The following is a 25,881-nucleotide window of genomic DNA, read 5'->3' on the forward strand; positions in this document are numbered from 1 at the left end:
CCACCCCATAGCTGCCCCCCATAGCCCCCCATTCCCACCCCATAGCTGCCCCCCATAGCCCCCACAGCCCCCCATTCCCACCCCATATCTCCCCCCACAGCCCCCCAATCCCACCCCATAGCTGCCCCCCACAGCCCCCCATTCCCACCCCATATCTCCCCCCACATCTGCCCCACATCTCACGTATCTCTCCCTGCTCTCATCGGGGAAGGGCAGGTTCCTGGCGAATTTCTGTGTATGAACCTCCAGGCCCAGAGCCCACATGGTGCGCTGCAACCACTGCACCGGCATCCCGCTATGGGGCAACATAGGGGTCAGACCCACATAGACCCACATGGACCCACATAGACCCACATGGACCCATATAGACCCATATAGACCCATACAGACCCATATAGACCCACACAGACCCACATAGACCCACATGGACCCACATAGACCCACATGGTGCGCTGCAACCACTGCACCGGCATCCCGCTATGGGGCAATAAGGGGGTCAGACCCACATAGACCCATAGAGACCCACATAGACCCATATAGACCCACATGGACCCATATAGACCCACATAGACCCATATAGACCCACATAGACCCATATAGACCCACATGGACCCATATAGACCCACATAGACCCATAGAGACCCATATAGACCCACATGGTGCGCTGCAACCACTGCACCGGCATCCCGCTATGGGGCAACATAGGGGTCAGACCCACATGGACCCATAGAGACCCATATAGACCCACATAGACCCACATGGTGCGCTGCAACCACTGCACCAGCATCCCGCTATGGGGCAATAAAGGGGTCAGACCCACATGGACCCATAGAGACCCATATAGACCCACATAGACCCACATAGACCCACATAGACCCACAGGGACCCATATTGACCCACATAGACCCACAGGGACCCACAGGGACCCACAGGGACCCATATAGACCCACAAAGACCCACATGGACCCACATAGACCCACATAGACCCATATAGACCCACACAGACCCATATAGACCCATATAGACCCATATAGACCCACATGGACCCATATAGACCCACATAGACCCATATAGACCCACATGGTGCGCTGCAACCACTGCACCGGCATCCCGCTATGGGGCAACATAGGGGTCAGACCCATAGAGACCCACATGGACCCACATAGACCCATATGGACCCATATAGACCCATATAGACCCACATAGACCCATATAGACCCACATAGACCCACATAGACCCACATGGTGCGCTGCAACCACTGCACTGGCATCCCGCTATGGGGCAACATAGGGGTCAGACCCACATGGACCCATAGAGACCCACATAGACCCATATAGACCCACATAGACCCACATAGACCCATATAGACCCACATAGACCCACATAGACCCACACAGACCAATATAGACCCACATAGATCCATACAGACCCATATAGACCCACATAGACCCACATGGACCCATATAGACCCACACAGACCCACATAGACCCACATGGACCCATATAGACCCACAGGGACCCACATAGACCCACATAGACCCATATTGACCCATATAGACCAACATGGACCCACATATACCCACACAGACCCACACAGACCCACATGGACCCACACATACCCATATAGACCCATATAGAGCCATATAGACCAACATGGACCCACATAGACCCACATAGACCCACATAGACCCACATAGACCCACATAGACCCACATGGTGCGCTGCAACCACTGCATCGGCATCCCGCTATGGGGCAATAAGGGGGTCAGACCCACATGGACCCATAGAGACCCACATAGACCCATATAGACCCACATAGACCCACATAGACCCATATAGACCAACATAGACCCATATAGACCCACATAGACCCACATGGTGCGCTGCAACCACTGCACCGGCATCCCGCTATGGGGCAACATAGGGGTCAGACCCATAGAGACCCACATGGACCCATACAGACCCATATAGACCCATATAGACCCACATAGACCCATATAGACCCATACAGACCCATATAGACCCACATGGTGCGCTGCAACCACTGCACCGGCATCCCGCTATGGGGCAATAAGGGGGTCAGACCCATAGAGACCCACATGGACCCATATAGACCCATATAGACCCACATAGACCCATATAGACCCACATAGACCCACACAGTGCGCTGCAACCACTGCTCCGGCATCCCGCTATGGGGCAACATAGGGGTCAGACCCACATGGACCCATAGAGACCCATACAGACCCATATAGTCCCACATGGACCCATATAGACCCACATAGACCCATATGGACCCATATAGACCCATATAGACCCACATAGACCCACATGGTGCGCTGCAACCACTGCACCGGCATCCCGCTATGGGGCAATAAGGGGGTCAGACCCATAGAGACCCACATGGACCCATACAGACCCATATAGACCCATATAGACCCATATAGACCCATATAGACCCACATGGTGCGCTGCAACCACTGCACCGGCATCCCGCTATGGGGCAACATAGGGGTCAGACCCACATGGACCCACATAGACCCATATAGACCCACATAGACCCATATAGACCCACATAGACCCACATAGACCCATATAGACCCACATAGACCCACATAGACCCACACAGACCAATATAGACCCACATAGATCCATACAGACCCATATAGACCCACATAGACCCACATGGACCCATATAGACCCACATAGACCCACATAGACCCATATAGACCCACATAGACCCATATAGACCCACACAGACCCACATGGTGCGCTGCAACCACTGCACTGGCATCCCGCTATGGGGCAATAAAGGGGTCAGACCCACATGGACCCATAGAGACCCACATGGACCCACATAGACCCACATAGACCCATATAGACCCACATAGACCCACATAGACCCACATAGACCCACATGGTGTGCTGCAACCACTGCACCGGCATCCCGCTATGGGGCAACATAGGGGTCAGACCCACATAGACCCACATAGACCCACATAGACCCATATAGACCCACATAGACCCACATAGACCCATATAGACCCATATAGACCCATAGAGACCCACATAGACCCACATAGACCCATATAGACCCATATAGACCCATATAGACCCACATAGACCCACACAGACCCACATGGTGCGCTGCAACCACTGCACCGGCATCCCGCTATGGGGCAATAAGGGGGTCAGACCCACATGGACCCACATGGACCCATATAGATCCATATAGACCCACATAGACCCACATAGACCCACATGGTGCGCCGCAACCACTGCACTGGCATCCCGCTATGGGGCAACATAGGGGTCAGACCCACATGGACCCATAGAGACCCACATGGACCCACATAGACCCATATAGACCCACACAGACCCACATAGACCCATAGAGACCCACATGGACCCACATGGACCCATATAGACCCATATAGACCCACATGGACCCACATAGACCCACATGGTGCGCTGCAACCACTGCACCGGCATCCCGCTATGGGGCAACATAGGGGTCAGACCCATAGAGACCCATATAGACCCACATAGACCCATAGAGACCCACATAGACCCATATAGACCCATATAGACCCACATAGACCCACATAGACCCATATAGACCCACATAGACCCATAGAGACCCATATAGACCCACATAGACCCACATAGACCCACATAGACCCACATGGTGCGCTGCAACCACTGCACCGGCATCCCGCTATGGGGCAACATAGGGGTCAGACCCACATGGACCCATAGAGACCCACATGGACCCACATAGACCCATATAGACCCACACAGACCCACATAGACCCATAGAGACCCACATGGACCCACATGGACCCATATAGACCCATATAGACCCACATGGACCCACATAGACCCACATAGACCCACATGGACCCATATAGACCCACACAGACCCATATAGACCCACATGGACCCACATAGACCCACATGGTGCGCTGCAACCACTGCACCGGCATCCCGCTATGGGGCAACATAGGGGTCAGACCCACATAGACCCATATAGACCCATATGGACCCATACAGACCCATATGGACCCATATAGACCCATATGGACCCACATAGACCCACATGGTGCGCTGCAACCACTGCACCGGCATCCCGCTATGGGGCAACATAGGGGTCAGACCCACATGGACCCATAGAGACCCACATAGACCCACATAGACCCATATAGACCCATATAGACCCACATAGACCCACATAGACCCACATGGTGCGCTGCAACCACTGCACCGGCATCCCGCTATGGGGCAATAAAGGGGTCAGACCCATAGAGACCCACATGGACCCACATAGACCCATATGGACCCATATAGACCCATATAGACCCATATAGACCCACATGGTGCGCTGCAACCACTGCACCGGCATCCCGCTATGGGGCAATAAAGGGGTCAGACCCACATAGACCCACATGGACCCATATAGACCCACATAGACCCATATAGACCCACATGGACCCACATAGACCCACATAGACCCACATAGACCCACAGGGACCCACAGGGACCCACAGGGACCCATATAGACCCACAAAGACCCACATAGACCCACATGGACCCACATGGACCCATATAGACCCACACGGACCCATATAGACCCACACAGACCCACACAGACCCACACAGACCCATATAGACCCACATGGACCTACACATACCCATATAGACCCACATGGACCCATATAGACCCACACAGACACATATAGACCCACAAAGACCCACATAGACCCACACAGATCCATACAGACCCATATAGACCCACATAGATCCATATAGACCCACACGGACCCATATAAACCCACATGGACCCACATAGACCCATATAGACCCCCACTGCCACCTCATAGACCCCCACAGACCCCCATCACCACCCCATAGACCCCCATTGCCACCTCGTAGACCCCCATAGATCCCATAGCCACCCCATAGAACCCCCATTGCCATCTCATAGACCCCCATAGACCCCATAGCCACCCCATAGAACCCCAATTGACACCCCATAGCCACCCCATAGACCCCTATTATCAACCCACAGACCCCCATAAACCCACATTGTTACCCCATAGACCCTCATAGCCACCCCATATCTCACCCCGCGGCCTGTCTGTGCTTGCTGAACACACTGCCACCCCACAGACCCCCACTGCTTCCCCATAGACCCCCATAGACCCCCATTGCCACCCCATAGACCCCATTGCCACCCCATAGACCCCCATTACCACCCCATAGACCCCCACAGATCCCCATCGCCACCCCATAGACCCCCACAGACCCCCACTGCTACCCCATAGCCACCCCATAGACCCCCATAGACCTGCATTGCCACCCCATAGACCCCCATTTCCACCCCATAGACACCATCACCACCCCATAGACCCCCACAGACTTGCATAGACCCCCATAGCCACCCCATGGAGTCCCACAGCCACCCCATAGACCCCCATAGCCACCCCACAGACCCCCACTGCCACCCCATAGACCCCCATAGCCACCCCACAGACCCCCACTGCCACCCCATAGACCCCCATAGCCACTCCACAGACCCCCATTGCCACCCCATAGACCCCCACTGCCACCCCATAGACCCCCATAGCCACCCCACAGACCCCCATTGCCACCCCATAGACCCCCACTGCCACCCCATAGACCCCCATTGCCACCCCATAGACCCCAATTGCCACCCCATAGACCCCCACATACCCCCATCACCACCCCATAGACCCCCACTGCCACCTCATAGACCCCCACAGACCCCCATAGCCACCCCATATCCCCCCATATCTCACCCCATAGACCCCATATCTCACCCTATAGACCCCATATCCCCCCTATCTCACCCCGCAGCCTGTCTGTGCTTGCTGAAATGGCTGCCACCCCATAGACCCCATATCCCCCCATATCTCACCCCATAGACCCCCATAGACCCCATATACCCCCATATCTCACCCCATAGATCCCCATAGACCCCATATACCCCCATATCTCACCCCATAGACCACCATAGACCCCATATCCCCCCATATCTCACCCCATAGACCCCCATAGACCCCATATCCCCCCATATCTCACCCCATAGACCCCCATAGACCCCATATCCCCCCATATCTCACCCCACAGACCACCATAGACCCCATATCTCACCCCATAGACGCCCATAGACCCCTATTAACACCCCATATCCCCCATATCTCACCCCATATCCCATATGTATCTCACCCCGCAGCCAGTCTGTGCTTGCTGAACTGGCTGCCACCCCATAGACCCCCATATCTCACCCCATAGACCCCCATACCCCATACCCCCTATCTCACCCCACAGCCTGTCTGTGCTTGCTGAACTGGCTGCCACCCCATAGACCCCCATAGACCCCCATTAACACCCCATAGACCCCCATATCCCCCCATATCTCACCCCATATCCCCCATATCTCACCCCATATCCCCCCATATCCCCCATAGACCCCATACGTACCTCACCCCGCAGCCTGTCTGTGCTTGCTGACCTGGCTGCCACCCCATATACCCCATATCTCACCCCATAGACCCCATATCCCCCATATCTCACCCCATATCCCCCATATCTCACCCCATATCCCCCCATATCCCCCATACCCCATATGTATCTCACCCCGCAGCCTGTCTGTGCTTGCTGAACTGGCTGCCACCCCATAGACCCCATATCTCACCCCATAGACCCCATACCCCCCATATCTCACCCCATATCCCCCCATATCCCCCATACCCCCTATCTCACCCTGCAGCCTGTCTGTGCTTGCTGAACTGGCTACCATCCCATAGACCCCATATCTCACCCCATAGACCCCCATATCCCCTATATCCCCCCATATCCCCCATACCCCCTATCTCACCCTGCAGCCTGTCTGTTCTTGCTGAACTGGCTGCCACCCCATATCCCTCATATCTCACCCCATATCCCCCCATATCCCATAGACCCCATATCCCCCCATATCTCACCCCACAGACCCCATAGACCCCATATCTCACCCCATAGACCCCATAGACCCCATATCCCATACCCCATATGTATCTCACCCCGCAGCCTGTCTGTGCTTGCTGAACTGGCTGCCACCCCATAGACCCCATATCTCACCCCATATCCCCCATATCTCACCCCATATCCCCCACATCCCCCCATATCTCACCCCATATACCCCATATCTCACCCCATATACCCCATATCTCACCCCATATCCCCCCATATCTCACCCCATAGACCCCATATCCCATATCTCACCCCATATCCCATAGACCCCATATGTATCTCACCCCGCATTGTGCCTGTGCTTGCTGAACTGGCTGCCACCCCATATCCCCCATATCTCAACCCATAGACCCCATATCCCCCATATCTCACCCCATATCCCCCCATATCCCCCCATAGACCCCATATCTCATCCCATAGACCCCATATCCCCCCATATCCCCCATATCTCACCCCATAGACCCCATAGACCCCATATCCCCCCCATATCTCACCCCATATCTCACCCCATATCCCATATCTCACCCCATATCTCACCCCATATCCCATATCTCACCCCATAGACCCCATATCTCACCCCATAGACCCCATATCTCACCCCATATCCCCCCATACCCCCCCATAGACCCCATATCTCACCCCATATCACCCCATATCCCCCATATCTCACCCCATATCACCCCATAGACCCCATATCCCCTCATATCTCACCCCATATCCCCCCATATCTCACCCCATATCCCCCCATATCTCACCCCATATCCCCCCATATCCCCCATATCTCACCCCATAGACCCCATATCCCCCATATTTTACCCCATATCCCCCCATATCTCACCCCATAGACCCCATATCCCCCATATCTCACCCCATAGATCCCCATAGACCCCATATCCCCCATATCTCACCCCATAGATCCCCATAGACCCCATATCCCACATATCTCACCCCATATCCCATATCTCACCCCATATCCCATATCTCACCCCATATCCCCCATACCCCATATGTATCTCACCCCGCACTGTGTCTGTGCTTGCTTAACTGGCTGCCACCCCATATCCCCCATATCTCACCCCATATCCCCCATATCTCACCCCATAGACCCCATATCCCCCATATCTCACCCCATAGACCCCATATCCCCCATATCTCACCCCATAGACCCCATATCTCACCCCATAGACCCCATATCTCACCCCATAGACCCCATATCTCACCCCATAAACCCCATATCCCCCATATCTCACCCCATAGACCCCATATCCCCCATATCTCACCCCATAGATCCCCATAGACCCCATATCCACCATATCTCACCCCATAGACCCCATATCTCACCCCATAAACCCCATATCCCCCATATCTCACCCCATAGACCCCATATCCCCCATATCTCACCCCATAGATCCCCATAGACCCCATATCCACCATATCTCACCCCATAGACCCCATATCCCCCATATCTCACCCCATATCCCCCCACATCCCCCATATCCCCCATATCTCACCCCATATCCCCCATATCCCCCCATATCTCACCCCGCACTGTGTCTGTGCTTGCTGAACTGGCTGCCACCCCATAGACCCCCATAGACCCCCATTACCACCCCATATCCCTCATATCTCACCCCATAGATCCCCATAGACCCCCATAGACCCCATATCCCCCATATCTCACCCCATATCCCCCATATCTCACCCCATAGACCCCATATCCCCCATATCTCACCCCATATCCCCCATATCTCACCCCATATCCCCCATATCTCACCCCAAATCCCCCATATCTCACCCCATATCCCCCCTATCTCACCCCATATCCTCCATATCTCACCCCATAGACCCCATATCCCCCATATCTCACCCCATATGCCCCATATCTCAACCCATATCCCCCCTATCTCACCCCATAGACCCCATATCTCACCCCATAGACCCCCATAGACCCCATAGACCCCATATCTCACCCCATAGATCCCCATAAACCCCATATCTCACCCCATAGACCCCATATCCCCCCCATATCTCACCCCATATCCCCCTATCTCACCCCATATCCCCCATATCTCACCCCATAGACCCCATATCCCCCCCATATCTCACCCCATATCTCACCCCATAGATCCCCATATCCCCCATATCCCCCATATCTCACCCCATAGATCCCCATAGACCCCATATCCCCCCCATATCTCACCCCATATCCCCCCTATCTCTCACCCCATATCCCCCCTATCTCACCCCATATCCCCCATATCTCACCCCATAGATCCCCATATCCCCCCATATCCCCCATATCTCACCCCATAGAATCTCAAATATCCCCCATATCCCCCATATCTCACCCCATAGATCCCCATATCCCCTATATCCCCCATATCTCACCCCATAGATCCCCATATCCCCTATATCCCCCATATCTCACCCCATAGATCCCCATATCCCCCATATCCCCCATATCTCACCCCATAGATCTCCATAGACCCCATATCCCCCATATCTCACCCCATAGATCCCCATAGACCCCATATCTCACCCCATAGACCCCATATCCCCCCCATATCTCACCCCATATCCCCCCTATCTCTCACCCCATATCCCCCATATCTCACCCCATAGATCCCCATAGACCCCATATCTCACCCCATAGACCCCATATCCCCCCCATATCTCACCCCATATCCCCCCTATCTCTCACCCCATATCCCCCATATCTCACCCCATAGATCCCCATAGACCCCATATCTCACCCCATAGACCCCATATCCCCCCCATATCTCACCCCATATCCCCCCTATCTCTCACCCCATATCCCCCATATCTCACCCCATAGATCCCCATAGACTCCATATCTCACCCCATAGACCCCATATCCCCCCCATATCTCACCCCATATCCCCCCTATCTCACCCCATATCCCCCCTATCCCCCATATCTCACCCCATAGATCCCCATATCCCCCCATATCCCCATATCTCACCCCATAGATCCCCATATCCCCCATATCCCCCATATCTCACCCCATAGATCCCCATATCCCCCACATCCCCCATATCTTACCCCATAGACCCCATATCTCACCCCATAGACCCCATAGACCCCATATCCCCCATATCTCACCCCATAGATCCCCATAGACCCCATATCCCCCATATCTCACCCCATATGCCCCCATATCCCCCCACATCCCCCATATCTCACCCCATAGATCCCCATATCCCCCCATATCCCCCATATCACACCCCATAGATCCCCATATCCCCCCATATCCCCCATATCTCACCCCATATCTCACCTCATATCCCCCATATCCCCCATATCTCACCCCATAGATCCCCATATCCCCCCATATCCCCCATATCTCACCCCATATCCCCCCTATCTCACCCCATATCCCCCCACATCCCCCATATCTCACCCCATAGATCCCCATATCCCCCATATCTCACCCCATATCCCCCCATATCTCACCCCATAGACCCCATATCCCCCATATCTCACCCCATAGATCCCCATAGACCCCATATCCCCCATATCTCACCCCATATCCCCCATATCTCACCCCATAGATCCCCATAGACCCCATATCCCCCATATCTCACCCCATATCCCATATCTCACCCCATATCCCATATCTCACCCCATATCCCCCATACCCCATATGTATCTCACCCCGCACTGTGTCTGTGCTTGCTTAACTGGCTGCCACCCCATATCCCCCATATCTCACCCCATATCCCCCATATCTCACCCCATAGACCCCATATCCCCCATATCTCACCCCATAGATCCCCATAGACCCCATATCCACCATATCTCACCCCATAGACCCCATATCCCCCATATCTCACCCCATAGACCCCATATCCCCCATATCTCACCCCATATCCCCCCACATCCCCCATATCCCCCATATCTCACCCCATATCCCCCATATCCCCCCATATCTCACCCCGCACTGTGTCTGTGCTTGCTGAACTGGCTGCCACCCCATAGACCCCCATAGACCCCCATTACCACCCCATATCCCTCATATCTCACCCCATAGATCCCCATAGACCCCCATAGACCCCATATCCCCCATATCTCACCCCATATCCCCCATATCTCACCCCATAGACCCCATATCCCCCATATCTCACCCCATATCCCCCATATCTCACCCCATAGACCCCATATCCCCCATATCTCACCCCATATCCCCCATATCTCACCCCATAGACCCCATATCCCCCATATCTCACCCCATATCCCCCATATCTCACCCCATAGACCCCATATCCCCCATATCTCACCCCATATCCCCCATATCTCACCTCATATCCCCCCTATCTCACCCCACAGACCCCATATCTCACCCCATAGATCCCCATAGACCCCACATCCCCCATATCTCACCCCATAGATCCCCATAGACCCCATATCTCACCCCATAGACCCCATATCCCCCATATCTCACCCCATATCCCCCCTATCTCACCCCATAGACCCCATATCTCACCCCATAGACCCCCATAGACCCCATATTCCCCATATCTCACCCCATAGATCCCCATAGACCCCATATCTCACCCCATATCCCCCATATCCCCCCCATATCTCACCCCATAGACCCCATATCTCACCCCATATCCCCCCATAGACCCCATATCTCACCCCATATCCCCCATATCCCCCCCATATCTCACCCCATAGACCCCATATCTCACCCCATATCCCCCCATAGACCCCATATCTCACCCCATATCCCCCCATATCCCCCATATCTCACCCCATAGACCCCATATCCCCCATATCTCACCCCATATCCCCCATATCTCACCCCATATCCCCCATATCCCCCATATCTCACCCCATATCCCCCCACATCCCCCATATCTCACCCCATAGACCCCATATCCCCCCATATCCCCCATATCTCACCCCCTAGACCCCCTAGACCCCATATCCCCCCCATATCTCACCCCATATCCCATATCTCACCCCATACACCCCATATCTCACCCCATATCCCCCCATAGACCCCATATCTCACCCCATATCCCCCATATCCCCCCACATACCCCATATCTCACCCCATAGACCCCACATCCCCCCCATATCTCACCCCATATCCCCTATATCTCACCCCACATTGTGCCTGTGCTTGCTGAACTCTCTGCTGTACGTGGCCGCGTTGTTCCCGTGCTGGAACTTCTCGTCCACCATCGTGGAACCCAAAGCGTTCTCAGATAGAGAACTGCGGGGGGACAGGGCGGGGAGGGACAGGAACCAGCACAGACCCACTGCATAACATAGGGAGCTATGGGGAGATATAGGGTTATATAGGGTATATGGGGTTATAGGGGGGATATGGGGTTATAGGGGGTATATGGGGTTCTCAGATAGAGAACTGCGGGGGGACAGGGCAGGGAGAGACAGGAACCAGCACAGACCCACCAAATAGCATAGGGAGCTATGGGGAGATATAGGGTTATATAGGGTATATGGGGTTATAGGGGAGATATGGGGTTATAGGGGGTATATGGGGTTCTCAGATAGAGAACTGCGGGGGGACAGGGCAGGGAGAGACAGGAACCAGCACAGACCCACCAAATAGCATAGGGAGCTATGGGGAGATATAGGGTTATATAGGGTATATGGGGAGATATGGGGGATATGGGGTTATAGGGGGGATATGGGGGGGTATATGGGGTTATAGGGGAGATATAGGGTTATATAGGGTATATGGGGTTATAGGGGGGATATGGGGTTATAGGGGGGATATGGGGTTACAGGGGGGATATGGGGTTATAGGGGGGGATATGGGGTTATAGGGGGGATATGGGGTTATAGGGGGGATATGGGGTTATAGGGGGAGATATGGGGTTATAGGGGGTACATGGGGTTATAGGGGGGATATGGGGTTATAGGGGGGATATGGGGTTATAGGGGGGATATGGGGTTCTCAGATAGAGAACTGCGGGGGGACAGGGCGGGGAGGGACAGGAACCAGCACAGACCCACCAGGTAACATAGGGAGCTATGGGGAGATATAGGGTTATATGGGGAGATATAGGGCTGTTATAGGGTATATGGGGTTATAGGGGGTATATGGGGGGGTATATGGGGTTATAGGGGGTATATGGGGGGGTATATGGGGTTATAGGGGGTATATGGGGGGGTATATGGGGTTATAGGGGGTATATGGGGGGGTATATGGGGTTATAGGGGGTATATGGGGGGGTATATGGGGTTATAGGGGGTATATGGGGGGGTATATGGGGTTATAGGGGGGATATGGGGGGGTATATGGGGTTATAGGGGGTATATGGGGGGGTATATGGGGTTATAGGGGGTATATGGGGGGGTATATGGGGTTATAGGGGGTATATGGGGTTATAGGGGGATATGGGGTTATAGGGGGGATATGGGGTTATAGGGGGGATATGGGGTTCTCAGATAGAGAACTGCGGGGGGACAGGGCAGGGAGGGACAGGAACCAGCACAGCCCCACTGCGTAACATAGGGAGCTATGGGGAGATATAGGGGGGATATGGGGTTATAGGGGGGATATGGGGTTATAGGGGGGATATGGGGTTATAGGGGGATATGGGGTTATAGGGGGATATGGGGTTCTCAGATAGAGAACTGCGGGGGGACAGGGCGGGGAGGGACAGGAACCAGCACAGACCCACCAAATAACATAGGGAGCTATGGGGAGATATAGGGTTATATAGGGTATATGGGGAGATATGGGGGATATGGGGTTATAGGGGGGATATGGGGTTATAGGGGGATATGGGGTTATAGGGGGGATATGGGGTTATAGGGGGGATATGGGGTTATAGGGGGGGATATGGGGTTATAGGGGGGATATGGGGTTATAGGGGGTACATGGGGTTATAGGGGGGATATGGGGTTATAGGGGGTATATGGGGTTATATGGGGTATATGGGGTTCTCAGATAGAGAACTGCGGGGGGACAGGGCAGGGAGCGACAGGAACCAGCACAGACCCACCAAATAGCATAGGGAGCTATGGGAGATATAGGGTTATATGGGGTTATATGGGGGGATATGGGGTTATAGGGGGGATATGGGGGGGTATATGGGGTTATAGGGAGTATATGGGGGGGTATATGGGGTTATAGGGGGTATATGGGGGGGTATATGGGGTTATAGGGGGTATATGGGGTTATAGGGGGGATATGGGGTTATAGGGGGGATATGGGGTTATAGGGGGGATATGGGGTTCTCAGATAGAGAACTGCGGGGGGACAGGGTGGGGAGAGACAGGAACCAGCACAGACCAACCAGGTAACATAGGGAGCTATGGGAGATATAGGGTTATATGGGGTATATGGGGTTATATGGGGTTATATAGGGTATATGGGGTTATAGGGGGTATATGGGGAGGTATATGGGGTTATAGGGGGTATATGGGTGGTATATGGGGTTATAGGGGGTATATGGGGTTATATGGGGTATATGGGGTTATAGGGGGTATATGGGGCTATAGGGGGTATATGGGGTTCTCAGATAGAGAACTGCGGGGGGACAGGGCGGGGAGGGACAGGAACCAGCACAGACCCACCAAATAGCATAGGGAGCTATGGGAGATATAGGGGATATGGGGTTATAGGGGGGATATGGGGTTATAGGGGGATATGGGGTTATAGGGGGGATATGGGGTTATATGGGGTATATGGGGTTATAGGGGGGATATGGGGTTATAGGGGGGATATGGGGTTATATGGGGTATATGGGGTTATAGGGGGGATATGGGGTTATAGGGGGGATATGGGGTTCTCAGATAGAGAACTGCGGGGGGACAGGGACGGCAGGGACAGGAACCAGCACAGACCCACTGCATAACATAGGGAGCTGTGGGGAGATATAGGGTTATATGGGGAGATATAGGGCTGTTATAGGGTATATGGGGTTATAGGGGGTATATGGGGTTATAGGGGGGATATGGGGTTATAGGGGGGATATGGGGTTATAGGGGGGATATGGGGTTATAGGGGGATATGGGGTTATAGGGGGGATATGGGGTTATAGGGGGTTATATGGGGTTATAGGGGGGATATGGGGTTATAGGGGGGATATGGGGTTATAGGGGGGATATGGGGTTATAGGGGGATATGGGGTTATAGGGGGGATATGGGGTTATAGGGGGGATATGGGGTTATAGGGGGGATATGGGGTATATGGGGTTATATGGGGTTATAGGGGGGATATGGGGTTATAGGGGGGATATGGGGTTATAGGGGGGGATATGGGGTTATAGGGGGTATATGGGGTTATAGGGGGGGATATGGGGTTATAGGGGGTACATGGGGTTATAGGGGGAACATGGGGTTATAGGGGGTACATGGGGTTATAGGGGGGATATGGGGATATAGGGGGGATATGGGGTTATAGGGAATATGGGGTTATAGGGGGGATATGGGGTTATAGGGGGATATGGGGTTATAGGGGGGATATGGGGTTATAGGGGGGATATGGGGTTATAGGGAATATGGGGTTATAGGGGGGATATGGGGTTATAGGGGGGATATGGGGTTATAGGGGGGATATGGGTTATAGGGGGGATATGGGGTTATAGGGGGGATATGGGGTTATGGGGGGGATATGGGGTTATAGGGGGGATATGGGGTTATAGGGGGGATATGGGGTTATATGGGGTAATAGGGGGGATATGGGGTTATAGGGGGGATATGGGGTTATAGGGGGGATATGGGGTTATAGGGGGGATATGTGGTTATAGGGGGATATGGGGTTATAGGGGGATATGGGGTTATAGGGGGGATATGTGGTTATAGGGGGATATGGGGTTATAGGGGGATATGGGGTTATAGGGGGGATATGGGGTTATAGGGGGGATATGGGGTTATATGGGGATATGGGGTTATAGGGGGGATATGGGGTTATAGGGGGGATATGGGGTTATAGGGGGGATATGGGGTTATAGGGGGGATATGGGGTTATAGGGGGGATATGTGGTTATAGGGGGATATGGGGTTATAGGGGGATATGGGGTTATAGGGGGGATATGTGGTTATAGGGGGATATGGGGTTATAGGGGGATATGGGGTTATAGGGGGGATATGGGGTTATAGGGGGGATATGGGGTTATATGGGGATATGGGGTTATAGGGGGGATATGGGGTTATAGGGGGGATATGGGGTTCTCAGATAGAGAACTGCGGGGGGACAGCGACGGCAGGGACAGGAACCAGCACAGACCAACCAGGTAACATAGGGAGCTATGGGAGATATAGGGTTATATGGGGAGATATAGGGCTGTTATAGGGTATATGGGGTTATAGGGGGTATATGGGGTTATAGGGGGGATATGGGGTTATAGGGGGGATATGGGGTTCTCAGATAGAGAACTGCGGGGGGACAGGGCAGGGAGCGACAGGAACCAGCACAGACCAACCAAATAGCATAGGGAGCTATGGGAGATATAGGGGATATGGGGTTATAGGGGGGATATGGGGTTATAGGGGGTATATGGGGTTATAGGGGGGATATGGGGTTATAGGGGGGATATGGGGTTATAGGGGGATATGGGGTTATAGGGGGGATATGGGGTTATAGGGGGGATATGTGGTTATAGGGGGGATATGTGGTTATAGGGGGGATATGGGGTTATAGGGGGGATATGGGGTTATAGGGGGGATATGGGGTTATAGGGGGGGATATGGGGTTATAGGGGGTATATGGGGTTATAGGGGGGGATATGGGGTTATAGGGGGTACATGGGGTTATAGGGGGAACATGGGGTTATAGGGGGTACATGGGGTTATAGGGGGGATATGGGGATATAGGGGGGATATGGGGTTATAGGGAATATGGGGTTATAGGGGGGATATGGGGTTATAGGGAATATGGGGTTATAGGGGGGATATGGGGTTATAGGGGGATATGGGGTTATAGGGGGGATATGGGGTTATAGGGGGGATATGGGGTTATAGGGAATATGGGGTTATAGGGGGGATATGGGGTTATAGGGGGGATATGGGGTTATATGGGGTAATAGGGGGGATATGGGGTTATAGGGGGGATATGGGGTTATAGGGGGGATATGGGGTTATAGGGGGGATATGGGGTTATAGGGGGATATGGGGTTATAGGGGGATATGGGGTTATAGGGGGATATGGGGTTATAGGGGGGATATGGGGTTCTCAGATAGAGAACTGCGGGGGGACAGCGACGGCAGGGACAGGAACCAGCACAGACCAACCAGGTAACATAGGGAGCTATGGGGAGATATAGGGTTATATGGGGTATATGGGGTTATAGGGGGGATATGGGGTTATAGGGGGTATATGGGGTTACAGGGGGGATATGGGGTTATAGGGGGGGATATGGGGTTATAGGGGGGATATGGGGTTATAGGGGGGGATATGGGGTCATAGGGACAGGGACGGCAGGGACAGGAACCAGCACAGACCCACTGCGTAGCATAGGGTGCTATGGGGAGATATAGGGCTGTTATAGGGTATATGGGGTCATATAGGGCACTTATAGGGTATATGGGGTTATAGGGACAGGGCAGGGAGCGACAGGAAGCAGCATAGACCCACTGCATCGCATAGGGCGCTATGGGGAGATATAGGGGGATATAGGGTATATGGGGTTACAGGGGATATGGGGTTATAGGGGGGATATGGGGTTATAGGGGGGATATGGGGTTATAGGGGGGATATGGGGTTAAAGGGGGGATATGGGGTTATAGGGGGTATATGGGGTTATAGGGGGTATATGGGGAGTATATGGGGGGTTATAGGGTATAGGGGGAGTTATGAGGTATGGGGGGTTATGGGGGCTATGGGGTATTGAGACAGTTATGGGGTCGAGGATGGGTATTGGGGGGGTAATGCGGTATAGGGGCGTTATAGGGTATGGGGGGGGTAATAGGGTAAAACGGGGTAATGGGGTATAGGGGGCTAATGGGGTATAGGGGGATTATGGGGTATAGGGGGGTAATGGGGTAATGGGGGGGTAATGGGGTAATGGGGGGGGGTAATGGGGTAATGGGGTATAGGGTGGTAATGGGGTATAGGGGGCTAATGGGGTATAGGGGGCTAATGGGGTATAGCGGGGTAATGGGGTATAGGGGGGTTATGGGGTATAGGGGGGTTATGGGGTATAGGGGGGTTATGGGGTATAGGGGGATTATGGGGTATAGGGGGCTAATGGGGTATAGGGGGGTTATGGGGTATAGGGGGGTTATGGGGTAATGGGGGGGGTAATGGGGTATAGCGGGGTAATGGGGTATAGGGGGGTTATGGGGTATAGGGGGGTAATGGGGTATAGGGGGGTTATGGGGTATAGGGGGGTAATGGGGTATAGGGGGGTAATGGGGTATAGGGGGGTAATGGGGTATAGGGGGGTAATGGGGTATAGGGGGATTATGGGGTATAGGGGGGTAATGGGGTATAGGGGGGTAATGGGGTATAGGGGGGTAATGGGGTATAGGGGGGTTATGGGGTATAGGGGGGTTATGGGGTATAGGGGGGTTATGGGGTATAGGGGGGTTATGGGGTATAGGGGGATTATGGGGTATAGGGGGGTAATGGGGTATAGGGGGATTATGGGGTATAGGGGGATAATGGGGTATAGGGGGATAATGGGGTATAGGGGGATTATGGGGTATAGGGGGGTTATGGGGTATAGGGGGATAATGGGGTATAGGGGGGTAATGGGGTATAGGGGGATTATGGGGTATAGGGGGGTTATGGGGTATAGGGGGGTTATGGGGTATAGGGGGGTTATGGGGTATAGGGGGATAATGGGGTATAGGGGGGTAATGGGGTATAGGGGGGTAATGGGGTATAGGGGGGTTATGGGGTATAGGGGGGTAATGGGGTATAGGGGGGTAATGGGGTATAGGGGGATTATGGGGTATAGGGGGATTATGGGGTATAGGGGGGTAATGGGGTATAGGGGGGTAATGGGGTATAGGGGGATTATGGTGTATAGGGGGATTATGGGGTATAGGGGGGTAATGGGGTATAGGGGGATTATGGGGTATAGGGGGATTATGGGGTATAGGGGGGTAATGGGGTATAGGGGGATTATGGGGTATAGGGGGATTATGGGGTAATGGGGGGGGTAATGGGGTATAGCGGGGTTATGGGGTATAGGGGGGTAATGGGGTATAGGGGGGTAATGGGGTATAGGGGGATTATGGGGTATAGGGGGGTTATGGGGTATAGGGGGGTAATGGGGTATAGGGGGGTTATGGGGTGGGATTATGGGGTCCACGGGTGCTTATGGGGTGGTGTGGGGTGGGCATATGGGGTCATATGGGGATGAGCGGGAGCATATGGGGCCATATGGGGTGGTGACGCACCATAGGGGCACATTGAAGCGCTGTAGGATGTGGGACAGCACACGGCGACACTGCGGGTCCGACAGCAGCCCCATAGCGGCACTTATGGGGCACGGCAACACTCAGCCCCACAGGGAACCCCTCTGCCCCACAGCTGAGCGGAGACGGAGTTCAGTGCCCCATAAGTGAGACCTGCCCCACACCCACAGACCCCACAACCACCCCACAGGCCCCATAACCACCCCACAGGCCCCATAACCACCCCACAGACCCCATAACCACCCCACAGACCCCATTCCTGCCCCACAGACCCCATTCCTGCCCCACAGACCCCATAACCACCCCACAGACCCCATAACCACCCCACAGACCCCATTCCTGCCCCACAGACCCCATAACCACCCCACAGACCCCATTCCCACCCTATATGCCCCTCACTGACCCCATACCTGCCCCATATATCCCACACAGACCCCATGCCCACCCCATATGTCCCATAAAGACACCATCCCTGCCCCATGTTCCCCACAGACCCCATACCTACCCCATAAGTCTTATACAGACCCCATACCCGCCCCATACAGACCCCATACCCGCCCCTTAAGTCCAACACAGACTCCATAGCCACCCCACACAGACCCCATACCTGCCCCACATGTCCCCCACTGACCCCATACCCGCCCCATATATCCCACAGACCCCATGCCCACCCCATAGACCCCACAGACCCCATACAAACCCCATAGACCCCATACAGACCACATATCCCGCATAGACCCCACAGACCCCATACAGACCCCATAGACCCCATATCCCCCATACAGACCCCATATATCCCCCATACAGACCCCATAGACCCCATACAGATCCCACAGACCCCATACAGACCCCATAGACCCCATATCCCCCATACAGACCCCATAGACCCCATACAGACCCCATAGACCCCATACAGACCCCACAGACCCCATACAGACCCCACAGACCCCATATCCCCCATAGACCCCACAGACCCCATAGACCCCATATATCCCCCATACAGACCCCATAGACCCCATATATCCCCCATACAGACCCCATAGACCCCATATATCCCCCATAGACCCCATATATCCCCCATACAGACCCCATAGACCCCATATATCCCCCATAGACCCCATAGACCCCATATATCCCCCATACAGACCCCATACAGACCCCATATATCCCCCATAGACCCCATAGACCCCATATATCCCCCATAGACCCCATATATCCCCCATATCCCCCATAGACCCCATACAGACCCCATATATCCCCCATAGACCCCATATATCCCCCATATCCCCCATAGACCCCATACAGACCCCATAGACCCCATACAGACCCCATATATCCCCCATACAGACCCCATAGACCCCATACAGACCCCATATATCCCCCATACAGACCCCATAGACCCCATATATCCCCCATAGACCCCATACAGACCCCATACAGACCCCATATATCCCCCATACAGACCCCATAGATTCCATATATCCCCCATAGACCCCATATATCCCCCATAGACCCCATATATCCCCCATAGACCCAATACAGACCCCATATATCCCCCATAGACCCCATATATCCCCCATAGACCCCATACAGACCCCATATATCCCCCATACAGACCCTATATCCCCCATAGACCCCATATATGCCCCATAGACCCCATACAGACCCCATATATCCCCCATAGACCCCATATATCCCCCATAGACCCCATATATCCCCCATAGACCCCATATATCCCCCATAGACCCCATATATCCCCCATAGACCCCATACATCCCCCATAGACCCCATACAGACCCCATATATCCCCCATATCCCCCATATATCCCCCATACAGACCCCATACAGACCCCATAGACCCCATATATCCCCCATAGACCCCATACATCCCCCATAGACCCCATACAGACCCCATATATCCCCCATAGACCCCATACATCCCCCATAGACCCCATACAGACCCCATATATCCCCCATAGACCCCATAGACCCCATATATCCCCCATACCCGCTCCCACCGCCGCCCCCCGGAACCGCTCTGTCCGTGCGGAGCGCCTCGGAACCCTCTGCGCATGCGCATGGGGCGGGACTTCCGGTACGGAGCGGATGTGGGGGAGGGGCTGGGAATGGAGCCGCGATCGCGAGACTTTATGGACCTTCCAGGACCTTCCAGCCCCATTTACTCTCTATTGACCTTCCAGGACCTTACAGCCCCATTTACTCTTTATTGACCTTCCAGGACCTTACAGCCCCATTTACTCTCTATTGACCTTCCAGGACCTTACAGCCCCATTTACTCTCTATTGACCTTCCAGGACCTTACAGCCCCATTTACTCTCTATTGCCCTTCCAGGACCTTCAATCCCATTTACTCTCTATTGACCTTCCAGGATCTTACAACCCCATTTACTCTCTATTGACCTTCCAGGGCCCTTCATTTACTCTCTATGGCCCTTCCAGGACCTTTCATTTACTCTCTATTGCCCTTCCTGGACCTTTCAACCCCATTTTCTCTCTATTCACCTTCCAGGACCTTCAACCCCATTTACTCTCTATTGACCTTCCAGGACCCTTCATTTACTCTCTATTGCCCTTCCAGGACCTTACAACCCCATTTACTCTCTATTCACCTTCCCGGACCCTTCATTTACTCTCTATTGCCCTTCCAGGACCTTACAACCCCATTTACTCTCTATTCACCTTCCAGGACCCTTCATTTACTCTTTATTGACCTTCCAGGACCTTTCATTTACTCTCTATTCACCTTCCAGGACCTTACAACCCCATTTACTCTCTATTGCCCTTCCAGGACCTTTCATTTACTCTCTATTGCCCTTCCAGGACCTTCAACCCCATTTACTCTCTATGGCCCTTCCAGGACCTTACAGCCCCATTTACTCTCTATTGCCCTTCCAGGACCTTCAATCCCATTTACTCTCTATTGACCTTCCAGGACCCTTCATTTACTCTCTATTGCCCTTCCAGGACCTTTCATTTACTCTCTATTGCCCTTCCAGGACCCTTCATTTACTCTCTATTGCCCTTCCAGGACCTTTCATTTACTCTCTATTGCCCTTCCAGGACCTTACAACCCCATTTACTCTCTATTGACCTTCCAGGACCTTTCATTTACTCTCTATGGCCCTTCCAGGACCTTTCATTTATTCTCTATTGCCCTTCCAGGACCTTTCATTTCTCTCTACTGACCTTCCAGGACCTTTCATTTACTCTCTATTGCCCTTCCAGGACCTTCAACCCCATTTACTCTCTATTGCCCTTCCAGGACCTTACAACCCCATTTACTCTCTATTGACCTTCCAGGACCTTTCATTTACTCTCTATGGACCTTCCAGGACCCTTCATTTACTCTTTATTGACCTTCCAGGACCCTTCATTTACTCTCTATTCACCTTCCAGGACCTTCAGCCCCATTTACTCTCTATTCACCTTCCAGGATCTTACAACCCCATTTACTCTCTATTCACCTTCCCGGACCCTTCATTTACTCTTTATTGATCTTCCAGGACCCTTCATTTACTCTCTATTGCCCTTCCAGGACCTTACAACCCCATTTACTCTCTATTGCCCTTCCAGGACCCTTCATTTACTCTCTATTGCCCTTCCAGGACCCTTCATTTACTCTCTATTGCCCTTCCAGGACCTTACAGCCCCATTTACTCTCTATTCACCTTCCAGGACCTTTCATTTACTCTTTATTGATCTTCCAGGACCTTTCATTTTCTCTCTATTGCCCTTCCAGGACCTTACAACCCCATTTACTCTCTATGGCCCTTCCAGGACCCTTCATTTACTCTTTATTGACCTTATAGGACCTTTCATTTACTCTCTATGGACCTTCCAGGACCTTCAACCCCATTTACTCTCTATTGCCCTTCCAGGACCCTTCATTTACTCTCTATTGGCCTTCCAGGACCTTTCATTTTCTCTCTATTGATCTTCCAGGACCTTTCAACCCCATTTATTCTCTATTGCCCTTCCAGGACCTTTCATTTACTCTCTATTGCCCTTCCAGGACCCTTCATTTACTCTCTATGGTTCTTCCAGGACCTTCAACCCCATTTACTCTCTATTGCCCTTCCAGGACCCTTCATTTACTCTCTATTGCCCTTCCAGGACCTTACAGCCCCATTTACTCTCTATTCACCTTCCAGGACCTTTCATTTACTCTCTACTGACCTTCCAGGACCTTTCAATTCCATTTACTCTCTATGGACCTTCCAGGACCTTTCATTTACTCTCTACTGACCTTCCAGGACCTTTCAATTCCATTTACTCTCTATTGACCTTCCAGGACCCTTCATTTACTCTCTATTCACCTTCCAGGACCTTTCACTTTCTCTCTATTGTCCTTCCAGGACCCTTCATTTACTCTCTATTTCCCTTCCAGGACCTTTCAATCCCATTTTCTCTCTATTGACCTTCCAGGACCTTCAACCCCATTTACTCTCTATTGCCCTTCCAGGACCCTTCATTTACTCTCTATTGACCTTCCAGGACCCTTCATTTACTCTCTATGGACCTTCCAGGACCTTACAACCCCATTTACTCTCTATTGCCCTTCCAGGACCCTTCATTTACTCTCTATGGACCTTCCAGGACCTTACAACCCCATTTTCTCTCTATTGCCCTTCCAGGACCCTTCATTTACTCTTTATTGCCCTTCCAGGACCTTTCAATCCCATTTACTCTCTATTCACCTTCCAGGACCCTTCATTTCCTCTATTGACCTTCCAGGACCTTTCGTTTCCTCTCTATTGACCTTCCAGGACCTTTCATTTCCTCTCTATTGACCTTCCAGGACCTTTCCAACATGGCCTCCAGGATCATAGAGTCACAAAGTGGTTTGCATAGGAAAGGTCCTCCAGGATCATAGAGATGAGGAATGGGTTGGGTTGAGAGGGTCCTCCAGGATCATAGAGATGGGGAAGTAATTGTGTTGACAGGGTCCTCCAGGATCATAGAGATGGGGAAATGATTGTGTTGACAGGGTCCTCCAGGGTCATAGAGTTGGGACGGGCCTATATCGGGTCCTCGATCCAACCTGTGGGATGACTCCCACCAGGTCCCATTGACTCCCATCAGGTCCCATTGAATCCCATTGAATCCCACCAGATCCCATTGAATCCCATCAGGTCCCATTAAATCCCACCAGGTCCCATTGACTCCCATCAGGTCCCATTGAATCCCATCAGGTCCCATTGAATCCCATTGAATCCCACCAGATCCCATTGAATCCCACCAGGTCCCATTAAATCCCACCAGGTCCCATTGAATCCCATCAGGTCCCATTGAATCCCACCAGATCCCATTGAATCCCACCAGATCCCATTGAATCCCACCAGGTCCCATTGAATCCCATCAGGTCCCATTGAATCCCACCAGGTCCCATTGAATCCCACCAGATCCCATTGAATCCCACCAGGTCCCATTGAATCCCACCAGGTCCCATTGAATCCCACCAGGTCCCATTGAATCCCACCAGATCCCATTGAATCCCACCAGGTCCCATTGAATCCCGCCAGATCCCATTGAATCCCATCAGGTCCCATTGAATCCCATCAGGTCCCATTGAATCCCATCAGGTCCCATTGAATCCCATCAGGTCCCATTAAATCCCATTGAATCCCACCAGATCCCACCAGGTCCCATTGAATCCCATCAGGTCCCATTGAATCCCGCCAGATCCCATTGAATCCCATCAGGTCCCATTGAATCCCACCAGGTCCCATTGAATCCCACCAGATCCCATTGAATCCCACCAGGTCCCATTGAATCCCATCAGGTCCCATTGAATCCCGCCAGATCCCATTAAAACCCACCAGATCCCATTGAATCCCATCAGGTCCCATTGAATCCCACCAGATCCCATTGAATCCCACCAGGTCCCATTGAATCCCATCAGGTCCCATTGAATCCCATCAGGTCCCATTGAATCCCACCAGGTCCCATTGAATCCCACCAGGTCCCATTGAATCCCATCAGGTCCCATTGAATCCCATCAGGTCCCATTGAATCCCACCAGGTCCCATTGAATCCCACCAGATCCCATTGAATCCCATCAGGTCCCATTGAATCCCATCAGGTCCCATTGACTCCCACCAGGTCCCATTGAATCCCATCAGGTCCCATCATATCCCACCAGGTCCCATTGAATCCCATCAGGTCCCATTGAATCCCGCCAGATCCCATTGAATCCCATCAGGTCCCATTGAATCCCACCAGGTCCCATTGAATCCCACCAGGTCCCATTGAATCCCACCAGGTCCCATTAAATCCCACCAGGTCCCATTGAATCCCATCAGGTCCCATTGAATCCCATCAGGTCCCATTAAATCCCATTGAATCCCACCAGATCCCACCAGGTCCCATTGAATCCCACCAGATCCCACCAGGTCCCATTGAATCCCATCAGGTCCCATTGAATCCCACCAGGTCCCATTGAATCCCACCAGAT

At 52.9% G+C, this 25,881-nt stretch overlaps 1 protein-coding gene across 1 annotated transcript in view; it reads right to left on the minus strand.

The window, feature by feature from the left end:
• LOC146751598 (GPI-anchor transamidase component GPAA1-like) overlaps positions 1 to 21,538 on the minus strand; it is a 38,388-nt gene extending 16,850 nt beyond the window's left edge. Inside the window, exons 1-4 of the mRNA XM_085533976.1 lie at positions 21,415 to 21,538; positions 19,389 to 19,521; positions 12,168 to 12,341; positions 184 to 295 (exon numbers count right to left, since the gene is read on the minus strand). Coding sequence (XP_085390102.1) covers positions 184 to 295; positions 12,168 to 12,341; positions 19,389 to 19,462 — 360 coding nt within the window. The 5' untranslated portion in view covers positions 19,463 to 19,521; positions 21,415 to 21,538. The remainder of the gene's footprint in view (positions 1 to 183; positions 296 to 12,167; positions 12,342 to 19,388; positions 19,522 to 21,414) is intronic.
• Between the last annotated feature and the right edge of the window lie 4,343 nt (positions 21,539 to 25,881).

Source organism: Coturnix japonica, unplaced genomic scaffold (genome assembly GCF_054131305.1).
Source record: "Coturnix japonica strain WE unplaced genomic scaffold, WE-NBRP24 Scf072, whole genome shotgun sequence".
Taxonomy (NCBI): Eukaryota; Metazoa; Chordata; class Aves; order Galliformes; family Phasianidae; genus Coturnix; species Coturnix japonica.